Source organism: Haemorhous mexicanus, chromosome 27, assembly GCF_027477595.1.
Source record: "Haemorhous mexicanus isolate bHaeMex1 chromosome 27, bHaeMex1.pri, whole genome shotgun sequence".
Taxonomy (NCBI): domain Eukaryota; kingdom Metazoa; phylum Chordata; class Aves; order Passeriformes; family Fringillidae; genus Haemorhous; species Haemorhous mexicanus.
This window is the reverse complement of record NC_082367.1, coordinates 965882-988872: the sequence shown is the minus strand read 5'-3', so window position 1 is coordinate 988872 and position 22991 is coordinate 965882. Positions and strand designations below refer to the sequence as shown.

General features: G+C 48.7%; 1 protein-coding gene across 2 annotated transcripts; it reads left to right on the top strand.

The window, feature by feature from the left end:
• Positions 1-307: 307 nt before the first annotated feature.
• On the top strand, positions 308-22136 carry LAPTM5 (lysosomal protein transmembrane 5). 2 transcript variants are annotated; one of them, XM_059868647.1, is made up of 8 exons: positions 308-495; positions 6254-6347; positions 12048-12124; positions 12896-13024; positions 15116-15241; positions 16037-16132; positions 19308-19400; positions 21003-22136. In XM_059868647.1, the coding sequence occupies exons 1-8, from the start codon at positions 409-411 to the stop codon at positions 21075-21077; spliced, it is 777 nt and encodes a 258-aa protein (XP_059724630.1). In that variant the 5' UTR covers positions 308-408; the 3' UTR covers positions 21078-22136. The 2 variants fall into 2 exon arrangements, with proteins under 2 accessions (XP_059724630.1, XP_059724632.1); XM_059868649.1 differs by having other exon boundaries at positions 310-495; positions 15119-15241.
• Positions 22137-22991: the final 855 nt, after the last annotated feature.

The window sequence follows — 22991 nt, the reverse complement described above, 5'->3', positions numbered from 1 at the left end:
CTTGCAGGGAACGGTGCCTTTGCTGGCAGGGAATACCAGCTCCAAAGGGAGGAACTTAGATGCTTTGCTGCAAAAACAGCAGGGTGAGTTTGAGGTGAAATTCCTGGCCCCTGTTTTGTTCCTGAGGATTTTTGTAGGACAAAGCCCCGTCCTGCTCCTGATGGACCTCTCCAGACACCCTATGCCAGACACAGCACTGGGGCTTCAACTTCCCATCTGGATGTGCTCAAAAAGCCCCCCAGTTTTGCTTTCTTTGTGATTGAGAAACCCAAAGGCCTCATGTGACTTTGTAGATGACTTCACACATTCAGAGAGCAGGAAGGAAGCCGAGCTGCTCTCACTTCGTGTTCTGTGGGGTGGCTGCAAATCTGACCTCATTAACTCAGGAGCGCTCAGAGGGACCCGAAAATGACCGCCCAAACTCCCCCTGAGCCCCCCAAATGCTGCTGCTTCAACATCAAGACAGCAACAGTGGCCCTGGGGATCTTCCACATGGTGAGTCCTGCATGGGGGACAGGGAGACAAGAACACAGAGGTGGAACCTCTCCAGGAGGTGCATTGCTGTGGTTCACAGGGTTCCCTGTCACGGGAATGTTCTCTGTTCCCAAGAGGAAAACCCAATGAGTTAAGAGGGATGAACAAAAGGTGATGGGGGACAGGGAGAGGTGGAATTCACTGCACTGGGAGGGGTTTTGAATCATTTTTTCCTGGCTCTGCCAATTGGAGCACAGGGAAACTTGCTCGGCTTCCTGTTTTTCTGCTCAGTGCAGGAGCTCCTACCTGAGCATATCCAGAACCTGCCGGGTGGGAATGGGCAGCACTGGCAGTGTGAATGCGGGAATGGGGCGCTGGAGGGATCTGGGAGCTGGATAAGCAGAGGGTGATGGGCAGAGCTGCCTTCTCTGGGTCTCTTTTGGTTTCCATTGGGATCATGGCCGTGTCTAGAAGCTGTTCAGGGCAGGACAGTCTGGAGGCCCCTCTCTCCCACACTCCTGGTGGCACTGAGGAGTTTTAGGTGTTTTCAACCGTCCTGAGGAAGCGGTTTCTTGCATGGCTGAGTTATTAAAATAAACCCTGTGCTGGTCTGGTTGTGCACAGTCATGGTTTGGGAGCCCTCAGTGTCGTAAGGGGGCTGTCACAGGTTCCTGGGACAGCAGAGGGGGAGCTGGGGACCTGCAGCCCGCAGAAATCCCATGGGAATGGCAGCTGTGGCATGGGAAGGACATTCTAAGGTCCCCCCATAGCTCTGGGTGTGCACAGCCAGGGTTTTGGGCCCTTGGGGTGATAATGGGGCTCTCACCACTCCTTGCCCAGCAGAGGGGCACTGGGGAGAGCTGCAGCCTGCAGAAATCCCATGGGAATGGCAGCTGTGGCACAGGAAGGACATTCCAAGGTCCCCCCTCTTCCCTGGAGCAGCAGGAGCTGTACCATCCCTCTTGCCTGGGAAAACAGGGTATTTTTTGATAGGTCTTGTCTTACTTCAAGAGCTATCACACAATACAAATAATTTCTCCCCCTGGTTCTTCTCTCCCTTTCTGACAGTGCAGCTGCAGCTGGGCAGGGGGAGGGAAAAGGAAAAGGGGTTTTATACCTTGGCTGATTTGCTCCATCAGTGCTGGGGTTTTGGATCAGGATAAATTCCTGCTGCAGGTCCAGGGATGAATCCCAGCCATGCTGGGGGACAGCAGTGCCACCAAAGAGCTCTCAGGCTCTGTGGCAAGGTCTTCTCCTCCCATAAATCAGCTCTGCCTCGTTGCTGATCTCTTCAGAGACAACTGGAATAAATCCTGGGCATTCTGGAACAGACAGGGAAGGAGGAGGGAGTGGGGAGAGGATGGGGGTGTGTGATCAGCAAAGTTCCACTGGTGTGGGGAGGTGACCTGCAGCTGACTTTCAAAGACAGCACTGGGGAGTTTGTCCTGCTCCTCAGGCCTCAAGGTGTTTGACAGAGAGATTTAAGATCAGGGCTGGAAACCTGCTCCAGTGCAGGAACAGAATTCCTCTCCTGCTGCTCCTTGCTTGGAGCCTTAGGAGCCTCGGGAAGCAGCATCTGCACCTTGTCTGGCCTCAGCTGCACTCCAGCCACTCTTTTGGCAGCTCTGTAACTCACAGAGCAGAAATTCCCCTCTGAAACCCTCCCAGGCCCCATCCTCACCTCTGGACATGACCCAGGTGAGCTCAGAGGGATTCACTGAGCTCTCACCAGGCTGGGCTGACCCAGGAGCCCCACAGAGCCTGAGCTTCTTCTCCTGGAGCAGCTCAACCAAGGAGGCAGCAGGAGAAGATGAAATGTGAAAGGAAACCAAAGGAGAACTCAAAGCTCTCCTCACTTCACCCTCGGCTGCCACAAGACCCACTCAGAAATTCAAGGGAGAAAAGGAGAAGCTCGGACAGGGCAGTGTTTTTGTGTCCCCAGAGCACCCCAGCACCCAGAGCACCCTGTCCCTGTCCCCAGGGACCCCTGTTCCTCATGGCTTCAAGCTCCCCTGGCAGAAACCCCTCCTGTGAAGCAGCAGAGGAGCAGCCTCGCACCAGGGTCACGTCCATGAAGATAAATCACCTGGAGATCAGTCAAGCTGCAAATATTTCTGAAAAAAAAAGGCACAAAGTGACCTCTAAGAGCCGTTTAACCCCACTGCAGCTGCAGCAGGATTGTCCCCAGGGAATGAGGGCTCTGTGTGTCAGGTTCTGCCTTCAAGACCCCCTAATTTATCTTCCTTGATTTAACGACTGGATTTATCTCAGTCCTACATTATTTCACCATATCATGGAGTCTCAGAATGTCCTGAGCTGGAAGGGACACACAAGGATCCTCAAGTCCAGCTCCTGTCCCTGTCCAGACCAACACCAACCCTGGGCATCCCTGGAGCTCTGGCAGCCTCAGGGCCGTGCTCATTCCCTGGGCAGCCTGGGCAGTGTCAGCACCCTCTGGGGGAAGAGCCTTGCCCTGATCTCCAGCCTGAGCTGCCTTGGCCCAGCTCCAGTCCTTCATTTCCTAGGGATTCAAATTTCTTCCACCAAGAAATGTGAAGCTCCTTTTACAGACAGGCAGCAACAAAAGTTCCAGCTCTAGGAGATCAGGGAGGAAGGGCTGGAGGGAGGCTGGGAATGGAGTACCTGGAAGTGAAATCCTCTGTTTTAAACCTGCATTTGTCCTGCTGTGGCATTGCAAAGGGAAAGGGAACTGGGTATTTTTCTGTGTGAAATGAGAAGTTTTTGGTTTCTGCCAGAGCTGAGGGGTGGATGTGCAGTGGGAGCAGCTGAGCAAGGAGTGCAGAGCAGGCACCACATCCATCCTTCTCTACCTTCCTCCAAAAGGCCCCTCTGCAGAGGGTTCATCCCTTGGATGTGCATTCCCTGCAGGAATAAGGAAGGCTCCACATCCCAGTGTGCCAAAGGCAGCTGCTGGAGAGGTGTCCTGTGCTTGCCTGGCTCTCCATGCCAAGGAAAAGGCCTGGAGGTCTCTGCCTGCTCGCAGCTCAGTGCTTCTTCTACACAAAATGGAAAATTTTAAACCAAGTTTTGCCTTAAAAGTCTCCTGAATCTCTCAGGCTGGGCTGGGGTTTCCTGCCAGGTCCTTATCTTGTGTGATTACACTTGGTCTGGGTTGTGTGGCTCACTTCAGCAAGGAAACCACGGCCTCGTTTTTCTCTGGCAGACATCAGAGAGGGTTCCACACACTCAACTTCAGCCTCCAGATCTGCTGGATGGGATGGGGGAATTTGGGGTTTGCTGTCTGGCTCTCACCCACTCCTCTTTCAGAACAAAACTGATATGTAGGGCCCAGCTCTTCCACTTTGCTCTGGCCTCCTTTTAAATGGAACCTGAAAAAGCAATTTCTGCCCATATTTCCCAAGCTGGCAATTGAGGGGTTGGACCAACAGCAGAAATAAAGGAAGCAAAACGTGTTTGGGAGCCTGAACACAAAACCTCTCAGCCACCTTGCAGTCAGGTGTGATCTCCATGTGTCTTCATTAAGAGATCCCTCTCCTCCCAAGGGGCACCAGCAGCTGTAAAGACACTTTGGATCGATGCAATTTCATCCTTGACAGGGTTCAGAGCTGCCCTGGGAGCTGAAATGCTGTTCCACTAAGCTGAACTCGTGTTAACTTTGTCGTGTCCTCGTGTAATGAGATCTGGATATTCCTTCTTTTCCTGCCAGCTCATGAGCAAATTGCAAAGTTCATTTACTTAATTGGAAAAAAGAGAAGGCAGCAGAGTGACTCTTGAACAAGCTGGTATCAGACAGGCCCAGGGAAAACCTGACACATCCTTCCTTCTCACTCAGACTCTGGACAGAATTTTAAATTGAGAGGGCCAGGGTGGACAGGGGCTCCCAGTCCCCTCACAGCCCAGCTTGGCTTGCTGGGTGCTCGCTCTGAGAGTGCTACAGTTCTGAGAGCTGCAGCTGGGGGCTCAGAAAGTTGATGAATTTGGTTTGAAATTATTTCTAGGTCTTCTGCAGCTGACATAGAGGCAAAGGGAGGGGCTGTGCTCAGCTCCTGTCACCTCCCAGCCTCGCTTCCCCCTTTCTGGGCAAGGCAGAGCCTTCCCTCCCATAGCTCCTTTGCAAGCACAGCTCCCCAGGCTGGGCATCCCCGCTGCCCAAAGTGTGTCTGGATCCCTCTGAAATCCCAGCCCCACCCTCTGCCCAGCCCCAGCCCGTGCAGCAGCTGGCTCTGTGCTGTTCCAGCAGCCCCAGTTTGCAAACACAAGCCCAGACCTCAGCAGTGCCACTTCCTCCTCGCCCACGGTGCTGCTTAGGCTGTGGTTGAAGTGAAAGGTTGGTGCAGCTCTGGTGGAAAAATCTTTTCAGCTCTGCCTGAGCTGGTGCTGATGTGGGGGGCAGATAGGGCCTGGTTTCTGCATGACTGCAGGGCCAGAGGGCTCGGGGTCACGGAGAGGGGCAGCTGGAGGGACCCCATGGGGTCACTGGGGCCACCCCCTGCTCCAGCAGGGCCATCCCAGAACTCAGAGCACAGCAGAGCGTCCATGTGGCTCTGGAGTGTCCCAGGGAAGAGACTCCAGCCTGTCTCTGGGCTCTGCTCAGGGCTGGCACTGCCCAGGGCAGTTCTGCCTCCTGGGCAGGGGCAGCTCCTGGGCTCAGGCCCTGCCCGTGGCTCTGGGGCCATGGCTGGGCCTGGAGCAGAGCCTGGGGCTGCCCTGACCTCTGCACAGGGACAGGCAGACAGGAACAGACTGGGACAGCCAGGGATGGACAGGGACAGACTGGGGCAGACAGACACAGACAGGGACAGACAGGGATACATACAGGGATGGACAGAGCAGCTGTGGCTGCCCCTGGATCCCTGGCAGTGCCTAGGGCCAGGCTGGAGGGGGCTTGGAGCAGCCTGGGACAGTGGGGGTGTCCCTGCCGTGGCAGAGGTGGGATGGGATTAGCTTTCCAATCCCTTCCAGCCCATGGGCAAATCCCTTCCAATGTGGGCAATGGTTCCCACGTTTCCCATGGAGCAATATTCCCAAATATTCCCGTGGATGGGTTGGAGGCTTCTCTGCTCACCTCAGCCCCCAGTGCAGGGTTCAAACCCCTTCCTGCAGAGCTTTCCCAGGAAATGACCCAGCAGGAAATAACCCAGCAAGTTCCATCCTTTCTGGGATTCCCTGATTCCATGGAGATTCCGGAGCTGGGTTCAGACATCCCTGGCTGAGTGCCGAAGTTCAGGGCCAGGACTGAGCCCACAGCTCTGGACCTCCCTCCATCTCCCAGCTCATTGAACTCTGGACGGAATGAGCCCTGGAGGCTGGGGTTTGATGGTTCACTTGGAAAACTTGGGGAAAATAATTCCGGTTCAATGTGAAAAAGAACATTTGGAGATTTTCCTCAAATAATAAAAGAAGGAAAGTGATGGTTTTGTCAGTATAGTGGCACAGCTGCCCTTACAGGGAGATCTTTCATCTTTTTTGTGTTTCTTTTTACCCTTTGGAATACTGGTATTGCATTTTCCTCAACTATGGAGCAAAAGGCATAAAACGATAAACAAAATGTAAAACCAGGATAAAAAACACTGAAACAAAACTCACTGCCTCTGTCATTTCTCCATCTTCCTTCTGCTGGCAGTTCAATCAAAAATATTAATAAAATTATAACTGTTGTCTTAGAATTTCCTGGGATTTAAACCCTTTGTGTTTGGCTCACTTGGAAACTCATCCATCCAGCTTCCCCTCGAAATAAATTCACTGCTGGGAATTTGGGCCAAGGCCCCTGAATTGTGTTTTTTGCTTTGTTCTCCAGGTCATGAGTGTCCTGCTGCTGATCGAGTATTCCCTGGAGGTGGCCAACGGAAAGGGCTTCTGCAAAGACCAGGACAAGGATTACTACAGAATTGGTGGGTCCTGGGGATGCTGGGAAGCAGCTGTGGGGCAGGGATGGATCCCTCAGTCTTGCATTGCTCCCTCTGCCTTTTCCATCAAAGAGTTTAGAATTCTGGTCAAAAGCTCAGGAAGGAATTTAGGCTCTGTTTGGGGCTTGCTTTAGGCCAAGGCTGTGTTGGAGATCAATGTGGAGCCCAGAGAAGTTTTTATTTCAGAGGATCAGCCCAAACTCTGCAGCTCCTGCAGAATCCTTCAGCACCCTCTGGAATCTCCTGTGGATTCCCCTGGCAATCCTGGTTTCCCTTCCTCTCCCTTTTCCCTAGCTGTGGATCATTCCTACCTCACACACACACCTGACTTCCTTCACATTCTGGGAATTTCCAGGGAAACACTGAAGTGTCCCAGAACTCCTCAATGGACAGAGGGGACAAATCCCACTGCACACTGATCCCATGGATGTGTGGGCCGTGGGACACTGCCACCAGCACACCAACACCCCTCCATGCCATGGAGCCATTCCCATGGAGCCATTGCCATAGAAGCATTGCCATGGGGCCATTTCCATGGAGCCATTTCCATGGGGCCATTGCCATGGAGCCATTTCCATGGGGCCATTCCCGTGGAGCCATTTCCATGGAGCCATTGCCATGGGGCCATTTCCATGGGGCCATTGCCATGGAGCCATTGCCATAGAAGCATTGCCATGGGGCCATTCCTGTGGAACCATTGCCATGGAGCCATTGCCATGGAGCCATTGCCATGGGGCCATTCCTGTGGAGCCATTTCCATGGAGCCATTCCCATGGAACCATTCCCATGGAGGCATTGCCATGGGGCCATTCCCATGGATCTCCTGCCTCTCAGCTGGATAGAGCCACCCCACCCCTCCCTCTCCCTGTGACCCCCATTCCCAGATTTTCCCAGCCCCTGGTGTATTTTTCCAGAACATTGGAAGAGGCAGCCAAGCTGTCCCATAGCTCACAATTCCTGAAGGATTGAATTCCTCCAGAAGGATCCAGCTCAGATCCTTGAAAAGACCTGGAGATGTCTCATGAGGTGCCATCTAGAAAACCAAAGCCCTCAAATATTGCCCAACCAGGATGTTCTGCCGGAGCTGTTTGGAAACAAGTGCAGGGGGCTTTTCCTTTCTTGAGTCATTTTCCGTGAAAAACCACAAGCTGAGAGAACCCTGGGAGCAAAAGCAGGAACCCAGGCCCCCTCCCTGCCCTGTCCATGCCCACAGAGAGAAAACACAACCCCTGGCAGCCAGGAATTGCTGTTTCCTGGTTTTCCAGAGGCTGTTCCTGGGCTGAAAACTCCCTGTACTTGAAGGAAAAGGAGGCTGAGTACAGATTCCTGAACATTCCAAACCCACCTGTCCACAGGACAGGAGTGAGAAATAGAGAAAAGTACTAAACCAGGAATAGGCACTGCCTGGTGAAGTTATAAAAGCTGGCTTCAGGTTTTTCCAAGGAAAGAGGCACACTGGGATCTCCCAGGGCTGTTTGGCATCAGCACTCAAAGGTTTGCTTCATCCAACAGAATCATGGAGTGTCTGGGTTGGAAGGGACTTAAATCACCTGGTTCCAAGGGGAAGGGCATCAGCAGTGAGCAAAAAATGGGAATTTGGGCAAGTCCTGCTGATAGGAACCTGAGCAAGGGGCAGTGCAATGGTTCCCCCATTTCCCATGGAGCAATATTCCCAAATATTCCTGTGGATGGCTTGGAGGCTGCTCTGCTCACCTCAGCCTCCAGTGCAGGTGGAAACCCCTTCCTGCAGAGCTTTCCCAGGAAATGACCCAGCAGGGAATGACCCAACAGGCTCCAGAGCCAGGGCTGGGAACAGTACAAGGAAACCAGGAGCATCCATCCATCCATCCATCCATCCATCCATCCATCCATCCATCCATCCATCCATCCATCCATCCATCCATCCATTCCTGTAAAATGTGTTCCCTCTTCCAGTTTTTGGTGGGAATTAAAGAACTTGATGCAAGTGTGACCTCAAGGGTTTCCTTCCTCTTTCAGGGTTTGGTTGTTTTGCTGTTTCGTGGGAGGTTTTTGGGTTGATTTTTGGTTTGAGTTGGGTTGGTGTTATTTTTTTTAATGTTTGTGGGTTTGGGAATTTTATTTGTTTGGTTGGTTTTCTGGTTTTTGTTTGGTTGCTTTTTGTTTATTTGGGGTTTTGTTTGTTTGTGTATTTAGGTTTTTTTGTTTGCTCAGATTTCTTTTTGTTTTTTGGGTTTTTTTTGTTTGTTGGTTTGGGGTTTTGTTTGTTTACAATTTTTGTTTGTTTGTTTGGGATTTTTGTTTTGTTTTGGTTGTTTTTTGTTTGTTGGTTTGGATTCTTATTTGGGGTTTTTGTTTGGCTTTTTGTTTGTTTTGGGGGTTTTTGTTTTGTTTGTTTGGAGGGGGTTGGGGATTTTTTTGTTTGGTTGCATTTTTTGTTTTTTTTGTCCATGGCACCAACCCACCCCTGCTGCCAGCAGGGATGATAACTCTGTTGGCCGGGAGCAAACAGGAGGCAGCCAGCTCATGGAAAGTTGTTTTCCCTTGGTTTTCCTTTTCTTTCCATCCCTTTGTGTTTGTGGCGGTTTTGTTTGGGGCGTTTGATCCAGGTTCTGCTTGGAAAATCCAGCTGGGCAATTAGCTGGCAATGGCCGCTTCCCAATTAATTAGGGATCATGCCAGAGAGCTGGAGCAGGAGCCCATGGAGAGAGAGAGGCAGGAAAATGTGGCTGTGCAGAAAATCCTGGGATGAGGAGAGAAATCCTCTCTGGGCAAACTCCCGAGTGCTGGTGTTGGGCAAAACCCAGGGAAAAAGGCTTTGGGAGTTTGGGCTTTAATGGGATTGGGATTGACTCCTTTAGGGAAAAGGCTTTGGGAGTCTGGCTTTTAATGGGATTGGGATTGGCTCCTTCAGGGCTGGTCCCACAAAAGCTGAGTCTGGCTCATTTTTTAAGATCTGTTTTGGGTTTAGGCGGTTCCCTGTTAATCTTTGGCTCTTTGTGCCCCACCTCCCAGCCTTGGTTCCACTCCCCTGCTCCTCAAAGCTGGGGTTGTTGTTCTGCCTTGGAATTCCAATTGGAATTCTCTTTCCCACACCTGTGAGAGCAGAAGGAAAGCAGCAGTGGCTGTCCTTGGAGGGAGCTGCCCTTTGTGTTCCTGATTTTCTCCAGGAGACAAAGCCCTTTCCCCCTCTCCCTCGTGTTTGCTGGGTCTGGGGGTTCTCTCTTCACTGTTCACGGAGATTTCCCCCTCCTCTGGGTCTGAATTCCCATGGCCTGGGGAGAAGCAGCCATCAAAGAGCAGCCATCAAAGCCACAATTTCCTTTCCTACCTGGGGTATTGTGATCTCAGAGGTGTCCAATGTTGTGTTTTAATGGATTTTATGTTTAATTATTTTATATTTACTGGATTGTTGATCCCAGTCCTATCCCAGCTTTGTTCTGAATTCGTGGAACAAATCACTTAAATCAATTTATGTTTTTATAAATTTATATTTATATTGATTAATCACTTTATATTACTTCTATTGTTCTGAATTCATGGAATCCAGAATTTATAATCTGCTCTGAAAAATGACATCAAGGCCACGCTTTCCTTTCCTGCTCAGGATATTGTGCTCTCAGAGCTCTCATTGCTGAGTTTAATGGGGTTTGTGTTTAATCATTTCATATTTACTGAATTATTGATCCCAGTCCCACCTAGTGCTGTTCTGAATTCACTGGGGTTTTATCAGCTTATGAGGAAAATCCTTTTCCTTGCTTTGCACCATCACAGCCCTCCTTTCTGGGTGCAGGGTGAGTGGGTAATTTGGATCATTCCCTGTATCCCACCCCTCCAGATGGCTCCATTCCCCCTCGAGATCAGTTTTTTTGGTTCCTGGGGGGTTGCAGCCTCCCCAGAGGGTTTTTCCCCAAGCCTGGGGAAGGAAGAGGCTCCTCGTGCTGGGGGGAGGAAGTGCTGGGCAGGGCTTCTTTGCTCACTGAAAGTTCCCCATCAGCAAAGCTCATTTCTGGAGGAGATTTAAAGAGGAGGCAGCAGGGGAATTGAAAATCTCTTTTGTATCAATTGAAATGAATTTAAATTGCATTTAAATGAACTCCGTCAGCAGGGGGAGGATGGGAGGGGTGGCACTGCTGCTGCCACCTGCCCAGATGTGGCTCAGGAAGGTTTGCAACAAACCTGGAATTGTTCCAGAGCTTCTCAGTGACTTTTTCAGTCCTTTCTGGAGCTGGGGGTAGATTTGAGTCCCTTTACCCTAGGGGGAATCTTTGCATTTCCCCTTAAAGATAGCAAATGTCCAAATTCTGATAATCATTGTTGGGGTCAACTGCCTTAAAAAGAGAGACAGGTTTGTCTGCCTTGACTTCTTTAGGGATGATTTTATACTCTTGGCAACAAAAAAAAACCCCAAAAAAACAAACCAAACCAACCCCCCCTCCCCCCAAAAAAACCCCCAAAACCCCCAAAACTAATCCACCAAACAAAAATAAATATATTTGATTAAGAAATATTCACTGAAATAAAGAATATCCACTTCTAGAAAGGGAATAAAGGATGATTTGATATCTGCCCAAGCACTGAAATCTTCCCTCACCAAAGGGGCACCAAAGCTCCAGGTGAACACTCAGAGCTGGAGGAGATGGAGATTAATTTTCCTGGGAAAAAAGGGGGATATGGAGCAGTTAAGGATTTCAGAGCAGCTGGAATGTGACAGGAATTCTACAGGCACAATTCCCAGAGTTCTTTATGAAAACAGCGGGAGCATGATGGTTGAAACAGAGTTAGGCACTGGATTTATTCATGGTTGTGTGGAATATCCTCAGCTGGAAGGGACCCCCAAGGACCACCAGTCCTGTGCACCTATGGGAAGGATCAGCTGCTTTAAAAAAAAGACAGAAAAATTAAAAGTTTGGCTCTTTTCTAGCAGAATTAAACCCTTTCTTGAAGCACTTGGGAATTGAAGAACCCAAACTGGCAAGTGCTGGTTTAAACTCAGATGAAACAGAAGGAAAGGAGTTGGAGGAAGCTCTGGGAAAGGTTTTGCAGAGACAGACCAAAAAAAAGCAGCAGAGTTTTGCCTCTGGAGAGGTGAATCAGCAGCAGGGCAGGCTGTGATTCCAGGAGGGAAAGTTGCTTCCAGGCAAAGGTTGAGCAGGAACTCTGTGGATATAAAACATCATCCCCTGCACCCAAAGCAGCTGCCAAAAATCACCCTAAACCCGCTCACATGGCATTTTTGAGGTGTCCCTTGCATTCCACAGCTGCAGAGTTGGGGGAGAGATCCCCCCGACCCTCCCTGGGGTGAAAATTCCTGCTCTTTTCTGAGAGATTCTGAAGATCCTTCACCATTTCACTGCTGGCTCCTTTGTCTGCTTTTCAGCCTCTAAATAATTTCCAGCTCAGAGCTATAAGCCAAAGTCCCTCTGGGTTTTATTAATTCTTCATTTTGTAGCCTGGGGTATTTAACATTTCAGGCCTTGTTTTCCCCACGCTCACAACCCACAGTGCCTGGTGGATACAGGAACTTCAAAGAGAGATAAAAATGGGTGTAAAAAGGTAAAAGAGGGTTAATTCCAGCTGCATGGCAATAATTCCTGCACAGACACAATTCTTGGTGCCAGGCTGAACCCTCCCTTAGGGCTGTGATGGAGTTGGGACATCTTTTGATGATGTGGTGATTCCTTTTATCATTTTTATCCTTTTCAGCTGATATCACCACCAGTTTCCTGCTGATCCTCATGTTGTTTGTCATCAGCTTCCACCTCCTGCTCGGGGTGCTCAAGGTACGTTTCCCACAAATGACACTCAGGGTTTGGATAGTGCTCACTGGAATTGTGGTCAAAAAAAGCAGGAAAACCTCCCAGAATCACACAGGAAAAAAGGCAGATAAAAATCCCAGAATCACACAGGAAAAAAGGCAGATAAAAATGTCTCCTGGTTCCAGAGTGGGAGAAGAACTGTTTTGAAGCCTCAGGTTCCTGGGAAAAGCTTCAAACACCCAGATTGACCAAATCTGGGCAGTGTTTCCATCGGGGCTGTGTTTGGTGTTAAATGAAGGAGATTTTATGATTGAGAAAGGTTTTCTTGCCTCCTTTCCTTTCCCTGTTGCAAGTCAGATAGAACTGTCGCTGCCCTGCTGCAGTGGGGACTCATTTCCCAGGGCAGGAGGAGGAATGACCAGGCCTGGGGCTGGAAACCCCAGGAATCCAATGGCAGATTAAGCATTAAACACCACCCAAATAAGCCAGTCCTCCCTCTGCAGAGGTGAATTTCAGGGACAGTCAGATGACAGCTCTGATGGGAAGTGCCAATGTCACAGAGTGAGAATTCACAGGAATTTTCCGAAGGGGTGAAAGAAAAATCAGCTTTGATGATTTTTCTCTGGATCAGTTGTCACTGAAATCAGAAATTCCAGGGAATTGTTAATTCTTGGAGCACCATCTAAGGTGTTCCATTCCAGGTGTTGCCAGCTGGTCTCATTTCCCACTTGGAATGAAAATAACCATTATATATCATGGTTATAGAAAATAACCAGCACTGCTTTTCCTCCTCAGAAGAGGGAGCGGCTCCTGATCCCCTTCCTGGCTCTGCAAGTCATCGATTTCCTCCTCAGCCTCCTGACCATGTTCAGCTCCTACATCCAGGTGCCAGTGATCATCTCCGTGTCCTCCCTGGGCCACACGGTGGGTGACAGCTCTTCCTCCTGGGGGCTCTGGGTGGGTGACAGCTCCTCCTCCTTGTTGCAGCCCTGGCTGCTGAGAATTGGAGACTTTGTGTGCTGCCAGGCTCTGACCCCCAGAGAACACTGCACTGACCTGAGGCTGTGAAGAAGCTTCCAGAATGGAATGACAGAACTGGGATTGTGGGTGTGGGGTTTGGATAGAAGTGTGTGATATCACAGGGTGGGAAACTCAGAGTTTGGGGTTTTAGAATATAGTAATTTATATAAAGCAAGATGGCGGTTTTAGGGTGGAGCCTTCTCCTTCTCCTTCTCCTTCTCCTTCTCCTTCTCCTTCTCCTTCTCCTTCTCCTTCTCCTTCTCCTTCTCCTTCTCCTTCTCCTTCTCCTTCTCCTTCTCCTTCTCCTTCTCCTTCTCCTTCTCCTTCTCCTTCTCCTTCTCCTTCTCCTTCTCCTTCTCCTTCTCCTTCTCCTTCTCCTTTTCTCCTTCTCCTCCATGAGTTTGGGTGTTTTTGTGTAATTGGATAAAAAGTCCACATTGTGGCCATGGGTGGTTGGTTATTGGGTTAAAAGTGAAAATAATTTAGGTGTCATTTCTTAATTGCACAGTTTATCCTTAAAAGGCTTTGCAGAGAGAGACAGGGCTCCATTTTCAGTGTGTTAGAGTGAAGTGCTGCAGAACTCAGGGTTTGTGGGACTGTGACAGAGATAAGAACTAACAAACATCTGAGTCCAAATGAGAAACACCATCTCACAATTTAACCCCAACCTTGGCAGAAAAGAAGCAAAGATTCCTCACCTCCTGGGAACTCCTGGCTTTCCCAAGGTGGGGAATGCATGGAATAGAGCATCCTTCCCTTGGGGCATGGTTCTTCATGGAATCCTTTAGGATGAAAAAGACCTGTAGGATCTGGAAGGTTGGAATGAAGGGTCATCACCTTGGGCTGTGGTTCTGCATGGAAACCTTTAGGTCGGAGTAAAGGATGGTTATCTTGGGCTGTGGTTATTCATGGAATCATTTAGGATGGAAAAGACCTTTAGGATCCTGGCAGGTTGGAATGAAGGATCGTTACCCTGGGCTGTGGTTCTGCATGGAATCCTTTAGGTTGGAGTAAAGGATGGTTATCTTGGGCTGCAATTCTTCATGGAATCATTTAGGATGGAAAAGACCTTCAGGATCTTGGAAGGTTGGAATTAAGGATCGTTATCTTGGGCTGTGACTTGTCATGGAATCCTTTAGTTAGGAAAAGACTTTTAGGATCCTGAATCCAGATGTGAGGTGGTTTCTCCTGGCTAGACAGGATACAGTTCTTGGAGGCTTAAGGAAACCAGTGGCAGCTGGGATATTTATCTTCCCCTGTCTTGAAATGTTGATTTTCTCCTGGCTTTGAGGGAGGTGGCTCTGGGTGTGCCCCCGACAGGAGGGGTTTGCTGCTGATGCCTCAGGTTTGGCTTTTCTATTTTTCAGGTTCTGTGCTGCTGTAGTGTGTGGGTCTGGGTTCACATTATGGGATGGTGAGCTCTCTGCACAGAGCAGGGAGACAAAACAATTCCTGCTCCAGCTGGGCACCAAGGACAAATGACCCAAATCTCAGCCCAGGAGCACAAACCCCGTGGGCTGGAGAGAGAAAAACAAGCAGGGTGGGAGTGCCTGGGCTAAAGCTGGGATGGGACAATGAACTGCAAGGTGCAAATGGAGCAGAACTGATCCCAGGGAGAGACCCCGTGACCTCATCCATTTTTGTGGCCATTTTAGGTCATGCTGCCCAAAGTGGATCTATTCAGACCTCTTAATAAATCCCTACTTTATTCTTTAGCTCTGTCTAGTCTCTGTTCTAGGGCAGCCTTCCCAAGGCATCACTGGAGACGAACTGAGATTGTCACTGCCCAGGCCAGAGGCTTCCATGGAGCTCAGATGAAGCCCCACAAACAATTTGCTCATTCTTTGGGCCAGCAGAAGGGAAGCTTTGGGTTGAATTTATGGGAATTTAATGGCTTAGACTCTGTGGGAGCCAGCCACAGGCTCTGTGTAAAGTGCAAATGATCTGCAGAAGTGACCCAATCCTGTGATTGTAACCCAATTCCTGTCCCCTCAGCAGGGCCACTCCAGGACTCCCCTGCTGGCGCTGCAGCTGCTGGATTTCTGCCTGAGCATCCTCACCCTGTGCAGCTCCTACATGGAGGTGCCCACCTACCTCAGCCTCAAGCCTGTGGACAGTGGGGTAGGTTTGGAGCCAGCACTGCTCATTTCCCACCCTGGGAACTCCTATAAATTCCCATTCCATGGCTGTGTAGCTCCTCTGGAGCATCCAGAACTGCTCAGTCTGACAACAAAGAGGGTTTTCCCTGTTCTCCCCAGCACTGCTCCTGACTGACAGCTCCCGTGTTCCTTAAAAATACATCTTGTTTCTCCTAGTAGGAATCTGATGGATGCAAATTGCAGAGCAAAGTGATTCAGGTGGAGCTGCCTGCATGGAAAATGCCTCAGATTTAATCTTTATTAAACAGTCATATTTAATAAGGCCCACCCGGTGTTGTTATGAATTCATGGAATCATCACATTCCTAGGGAAGGATGGAGACACTGATTTAAGGCCCTGGGATCATGGTCCCAAGTTTCTCCCTCCAGAGAAAAGAGCAAGAAAATCCCAGGCTGGTTGCAAAAGTGGAAATTAATATTTTAAAAGTTCTTTTAAACAGGGCTTTGCCCAAGGAGTGGAAACAGCAGGAGGAAAACAATATTCCTGTGATCCTGCAGCCAGTCAAAATCCCTCATTCTTTGCTCTGCCTGAACCTTGAACCCCTCTCTGTGGGTGCCCCTGGCAGAGGGAACAAGTGCTCTGGGCTGAGACCTGAGTGCTCTGGGCTGAGACCTGAGTGCTCTGGGCTGGGACCTGAGTGCTCTGGGCTGGGACCTGAGTGCTCTGGGCTGGGACCTGAGTGCTCTGGGCTGGGACCTGAGTGGTTTGGGCTGAGATCTGAGTGCTCTGGGCTGAGACCTTCTCCCTTTTCCCCCAGGGCTCTTTGCCAGCCCTGGAGAAGCTGCCAGCAGAGGAATATGCCAAAGTGATGATCACCTTCACCGTCGCCTTCGTGGCTGTGCTCATCCTCAAGGTAAAGGCTCTGAAGTGAGGCTTGCCCAGGAAAATTCATCTTTAATTCTCTCCCAGATCTGCCTTGTTGAGCTCTCCTCGGGTGTGGGAAACTTTGAGATAAGAAATGCTGACTTAGAAATGCCATGGAATAGGGCAGACACTGTTGAGAGAGAAATGGAACTAGAAACAAGTCTTAAAGGATGGCTTTGCAAATAAGGCTGTATACTTTGGAGAAATAGAACTATGAGAGATGCACTGTAGTGGGACCCACAAGGGGTGATTTTAGATTTAAGGCATCTACAGCATGGTGTGGCTAAAGCTGATAGGCCAAGAAGTGCTTGTAATATATTTATGAATTAGGAAATAGTCAGCTTCTGGTTGTGGCAGTGTGAATTATAACATCTGTATTGTCTCACCCTTCTCATGAGACTGAAAATGGAATAAAAGTTTTTAAAACACACCTCAGTTACCCCATCTCTGGGTTAGAAAAAAGCTTAATCCAACACTGGGGCACAGTGGGAGCAGTGCCTGCATATGGTTTATCCAAACCCCTGCCTTTACTCCTCTGTGTGAGTTACCAAGCCAAATGCCTCTTGCATCCCCAAATTATCACTGTCCATTCCTGTCTAGAAGGAGAAAAGGTTGAAAAAAACACAGCAAAATCCTCTGTTGTAAAGTGCCCAAGTAAATGAGATTATTGAGCAGCAGGTGAGATCTTTCATGGGGTGAGTGGCTGTGTCCTCTCTGATGGGAGCAGGGTTCTCCACCCTGACACTCCCAAAGTTCATTAAAACCAGGAGCTAAACCCTGCTGGTGCCTCAGGAAGCTCCACTAGAGAGGGATTTTATTCTTTTATTGCTTCAGCAGCTCAGAGAACTGATTTTTCACCTCCAGCCCCATGAAGGAAACCAGAATATTGCAGTGCTTGGACAGAAAGTGCTGCTGTGAGCTGGAAACTGTTTTATATTCCAAGCCCTCCAGGTGGGCCAGATAAGCCAGTGGGGAGTGGAGAGTTCTGTGTGGATGCATTTAAAGCATGGCTTTAAAATCTCTTTTAATGTTTGCATGGACTGTGCAGCTGGAGTGGAGATAACCCCGAGCCCCTGCTGGCAGGAATCTCCCTGACCTGGCACATGGATTAATTGGAATTTTCCACAGCTCTACCCACAAAAGGCTGGACTCGCAGTGGGTTTTTGTGTTGGGGTTGTAACAGGAGGGATGGGGTGGGATAATAAAACCCCAAAAGGCCATCAGGACCCCCATCCTTTAATCCCAGTGCCAATCCCTCTCCTCTTCCATGGGTAAAATCCCATGGAATTCTCTCCCTGCAGCCTCCCGGCTCAGGGCAGCATGGGGCTGGCTCTGCATTACCTGTGGTGGCAGAACCAGTTCAAAATTCCATGGAAAAAATCTTCCAAGGGCAGTGTGGGGATGGGGCTGTGGGACTCCACAGGGAACAGGACCAGTTGTTTGAAATTCCTTGGAAAAAATATTCCAGGGGCAGGGTGATGCTGCCATTGCACCATTAGGGCAATTCCACTCTGCACCCATGAGTGACCCTAAATCCATGGCGTGAGCTGGGCTGGAGGCACCTTCAGGTTCATCTCCCTTCCACTGTCCCAGGCGTTCCAGCCTGGCCTTGGGCACTTCCAGGGATGGCAGGTGGGCAAATATTCCAATAATCCTTATCTCACTTTGGAGTCATAAAGGGCTCCAGCACACGGGGATAAGAAAGCAGAAATTAAGGGGAATAAAATATTCCTTGTGATTTTGATTTATTTTCAAATCAAAATTGGGAGTGCATTCCTTTGTTGTATGATTTTATTCCAAAACCAAAATCAGGGAATTAAGTCCTATGATTTTATTTCAAAACCAAAATCAGGCAGTGCATTCCTTTGCTGGGTAGTTTTTATTCATTTCTTAGATATATTTTTTAGATTTTTCAGATTTTTTAGGGTTTTTTCCATGGATGAATGGAGGTTTCTACCCAGTTTCCATGACAGCTCCAGGTTTGCTCTCTGGATGAAGAGGCTTTGGAAGCAGGAAGGGTTTTGCAACATTCCCAAAAGATGCTCAAAGTTTGGATTTACCTCCGATCTCTGGAATGTTGAGATTGATTTTTTCCACCTCAGATATTTCATTCATTTTTTTCTCTTTCTCTTGGCTTGGTGCCAACACAGAGAGCCCTCATTGTCCTGGGCATGCTCAGCTGCACAGCCTGGGTTTGGGATCTGTGGCTCCCTGTGTTCCCTGAAAATCCCAACTGCTCCCAGCCCCTTCCCAGGCCAACACAAACACCAGGCACATGACTGGTGCTGCTCAGAGCAGGGAAAATATTGATTTAACAGGGCCAGCCCCACAGACCCCGCTTATTTCCCTGGGCCACAGCCCCTCAATCAGCCCTTTTTCCTCAGAAAATGGATAAATATCCATTTATTGCATGGATAAATCTGTGGGGTGCCAGGAGGTCCTGTCAGGGAGGTGCAAAAATGGGATTTTGTGGAATGAAGGGATTTTTGGGGCAGTCCTTGGATCTCTGTGGTGCCTCTAGAGCTTTCCTGAGGCATCCAGACTTTGTAACCTGCTCTGGAAAATGACATCAGAACCATTATTTCCTTTCCTACCTGGGATATTGAGATCTCAGAGGTGTCCTCTGTTGTGTTTTAATGGAGTTTATGTCTAATCCCTTTCTATTTACTGGATTGTTGATCCTAGTCCCATCCCAGCTTTGTTCTGAATTCATGGATTTAAACACTTTAATCAATTTATGTTATTATAAATTTATATTTATATTAATCACTTTATATTCCTTTTATTGTTCTGAATTCATGGAATCCAGACTTTATGACCTGCTCTGGAAAATGACATCAAGGCCACGCTTTCCTTTCCTGCTCAGGATATTGTGCTCTCAGAGCTCTCATTGCTGAGCATAATGGGGTTTGTGTTTAATCATTTCATATTTACTGAATTACTGATCCCAGTCCCACCCAGTGCTGTTCTGAATTCATGGAATCATCACATTCCAGGGAAGGCTGGAGACACTGATTTAAGGCCCTGGGATGGTGGTCCCAAACTTCTCCCTCCTGAGAAAAGAGCAGGAAAATCCCAGGCTGGTAGCAAAAGGGGAAATGCCCTTTTTGCTCTGCAGTGCCATGGGAAAATGCCCTTTTCCTTCCCCTTTCCCTCTTTTCCAGGCCTACATGTTCAAGTGTGTCCTGAGCTGCTTTAAATTCATCAGAGCCAGCAGGAGGGAGGAGGTGAAAGTGGAGCCACACACAGTGGAAAAGGTGAGGAAAAGTGAATTTACTCCTGAAAGTGGACCCAAAACAGTGGAAAAGGTGACAAAAAATTGATTTTTCTGGAAGTGGAGCCACAGGCTTCACAAAAAAGTGAATTTTCTCTGGAATAACCCAGCCCTGCAGCTCTGCCAGCAGAGTTCCTACAGCAAAGGGATCAGCCAAAAATCCCTCAGGAATTGCACTTCCACAAGTGCAAAAAGGGGTGTAAAAGTAAATTTATTTCTGAAAATAGACTCAAAAGCAGTGGGAGAGGTGAGGAAAAGTGAATTTATTCCGTGAACAGGAATCCTTTAGACTGGTGATCCTTATCTCTGCTTTTTTGGGATCTGAGAGAATTTCCAACCCTTCAAATCCCCAGTAGCAAGTGCTAATAATCAGCTTTCAATTACAATATATCCATTTAATTTTACTTCTTTATTTTCTGCATAAAATCTTTAAAGTCAATGTGCAAGGAAGGTGAAATTCAGGCACAACAGACAAATAGGAGTGGATTCCCTGTGATCCTTGATCCAGGAATTTGGGGGCAATTCCAGCTGGACTTTGGTTTCCAAAGCTAAAAGTGTTTAAAATCAGCTTTTTCTTCTCTTTTCTGTCTGAGAGTTTGGGATTTTCAGTGTTGTAAGGATGGGTGGGAAGGAAGGAGGGAGGGATATGGAATTCTGAGGGACAGGGAATGGTGAGATGGAGTGCTGAGGGTATGGAATGCTGAGGGTAGGGAATGCTGAGGGTATGGAATGCTGTGGTTTGGGTTGTATCTGCTGGGCCCTCCCTTGCCAGCAGCAGTGCCCCAGCTGTGCCCCTATGCAAAATTCCTCAGCTTTCCTTGGGAATGAGGCTTGGTTCTCACGTTCAGGAACCTTCAGCCATCCATTGTCCAGGGAATGGGGGCGGTGGCACTGGCACGAGGTGCATCCAAACCCTGCTGGATTTCTGCCCTCTGTGCCCTAAATCCCAAGGGGTTCTTTGTCCCTGCTTGGAACCAGGCTGAGGAACCTTGATTTGCAGATAAAACCAGCTCTACAACGTGTAAAATTGTGAAGCTGGTCTGATTTCTTTCCGGGTTGGACGCATGTGGGATAGCTCCCCCAAAGGACACGTGTACCTCGTGTGCCTCGGAGAATCCCTGAGTCTAGTTCATCCCCTAACCTGTTGCATATGCATAAGGTTTCACGATAGGTTCATGCATATTTATTTCCTACCCTCATTTCATATTAAAACTGTCTCATCAGTTTTTATGAGCCTGTGCAGCTCTCCAGTAACACCACTGTAACATCATTGTAAACGTTGCTGTGTCTGCAACTTAGCTTTAGTTTTCTTTTCAAGGTCGGTGGGGCCCCTCCTTATCTCTCTTTAATTTAGAAACTTGTATTTTTTTAAGTAACTTTAATTTTTTTTTTTGTTTTTCTGTAGGTTTTTTGTGAGCACAGTAAGTTAGTCGATTAAATAAGTTTAGCGAGCTATAGACTAAACAAGTTGAAACAGCATTTTTCAGCTAAATCTAAAATTAGTGTCTCTTTAAATTAAATTTCTGTTTGTCTCAACCCTCCAGGATGAAATCCCTGTGATCCCTTAACTTTTGATCTCTTCCAGGCCATGCTGCCGTCCTATGAGGAAGCCCTGAAATTGCCTTCCAAGGATGGTCCCCCTCCCTACGTGGCCATCTGAGCCCAGCCCGGGGAGAGCTGACCCTGGGTGCTACTGGTGCCTCCCCAGCAGAGCCCCAGTCCCCACCCAGAGCAGTTCCCAGCCTTTTCCAGCCACATCTGCCAGGGATCTGCTGGAGTCTTGTTCCTCCCCGGCACCCCAAATTCCTGACCCTAGCACCTCAAATTCCTGGTTCTGACACCTCCATTTCCTGACTCTGGCACCCCAAGTTCCTGACCCTGGCACCTCGATTTCCTGGTTCTGCTACCTCCATTTCCTGACTCTGGCACCCCAAGTTCCTGACTCTGGCACCCCAATTTCCTGACTCTGGCTCTGTTTGCCCTCCCTGGAATTTGGGATTTGGCAGCTGTGGGTGCAGGGCTGGCCTGAGCCCTGCCAGCTTTGCTCTGTGCCATGGTGGCTCTCTGGCTCAGCAGGGACACCTTGAGGAAGTGGGATTAAAGGATTGTCCTGGTTGAGGGCAACTTGGGAGAGAAACTTCTAAAGGGGTTTCTTCTAGAAAAACAAATTCAAGTGGTTCCTCCCCTAACTGGTTCAGGGAAAAGATTTCCTTGGAGAAAAGTGAAAAAAACCCTATTTATTTAATAGGCAAAGCATTCATCAGCACAAAAAAGGAACAATATTAAACAATAAAACTTCTTGCTGCTCCAAAAGAGATGACAAATTCAAAAAATCCCCTCTGTGGGCTGTAGCTTGGCTCACTCAGTGTCTTATCAGTCCCTCTGGACAAAATGGGAAATGGAAATGTTCCATGGAAATGGAAAATGTTCCATGGGACATGGAAATCCCATGTCAAGCTACCACAGGGATGAACAGGGAAGGAATTTTCTCTGGGATAACCCAGCCCTGCAGGCTCCACCAGCCAGAATTCCTACAGCAAAGGGATCAGCCAAAAATCCCCCAGGAATTTCAGCCCTCACCCTGTCTGCTTGTGGTGATTGACACAACCCAGAATATCCAGGTCTGCTGTTTCACACCTGAGTGAGTGCATTTTTCTGTTCTTTTATGTCACTTGGAAGACGAGTTTCGATTAAAATAAAAATGTTAATGGCTTCCAAACTGTGAGTCTAGTTTCTGAGGGTGTCTTATTGCTGAGTGAAGGAAGAAATAATTTGATTTCTAAAAAAAATTAGTGAGCAAAAAATGGTGCTTTGACCTTGGCCTGATCTTTCTCATGCTTGTGCTGCTTGCAAAGGAAAAGCTGGTATTTCTGCTTCAATTTCCTCTCAAAATCTGCCTCTCTGGCTTATCAGCAGTGATAAGGATCTGTGGCCTGTTCACCAGTGACTCTGCACAGCTCAGGCCCTGCAGATGTCACCAATGGCGCTGCTGATGTCCCTGGAAGTCCACACCTGCTCCCCTTCTGGGATAATTTCCTGTTCTTTTCAAACATCACAGTGGGAAAAAAGTGGGAGTTTCTCAGTCTTCAATAAGGTCTCCATTCCAGCCTCATGCAGAGCTCAGATCACAGCCCAGGGGGGGCTGCTCCACTCTGAACCAGCACAAACCAGGCTTCAGTGGAATATTTAACAGCAAACTTCAATGGAAGATTTGCAGAGGATGAATAAGAAATGTGCTGCTGCCCTGCTCTTTTCACTCGATGTGCGTTTCTGTAATGGGGATGAAGAGGATGATGTTGGTTGTATATTTTCCAGATGATTTTCCCATTAAGTGGGGATAATTCCATTTGTCTGTGCTCCATCTCCTCGTTCTGGGCACCAAGATGCTCTGCAGCAGACCTGGAGTCTGGAAGGGTGCCCCAAATGACATCTCAGTGGCTCCCATGCTTTCAAACATGCTCAGAAATCCCCCCAAAAGCTCAAGCCACTCCCATCCTCCTAGCAGAAAATCAATTTTCTGCCCCCATATCTGCCAATTGTTTAACTGTAACCAAAGAGAGAGAGAGCAACTCGA

Excerpts from the sequence above, each read along its gene's own strand:
- LAPTM5 (XM_059868647.1), top strand. The coding sequence starts at position 409 with ATGACCGCCCAAACTCCCCCTGAGCCCCCCAAATGCTGCTGCTTCAAC. Across the intron at positions 13,025-15,115 it reads TGTCCTCCCTGGGCCACACG|CAGGGCCACTCCAGGACTCC; the intron begins GTGGGTGACAGC and ends CTGTCCCCTCAG. Across the intron at positions 15,242-16,036 it reads TCAAGCCTGTGGACAGTGGG|GGCTCTTTGCCAGCCCTGGA; the intron begins GTAGGTTTGGAG and ends CTTTTCCCCCAG.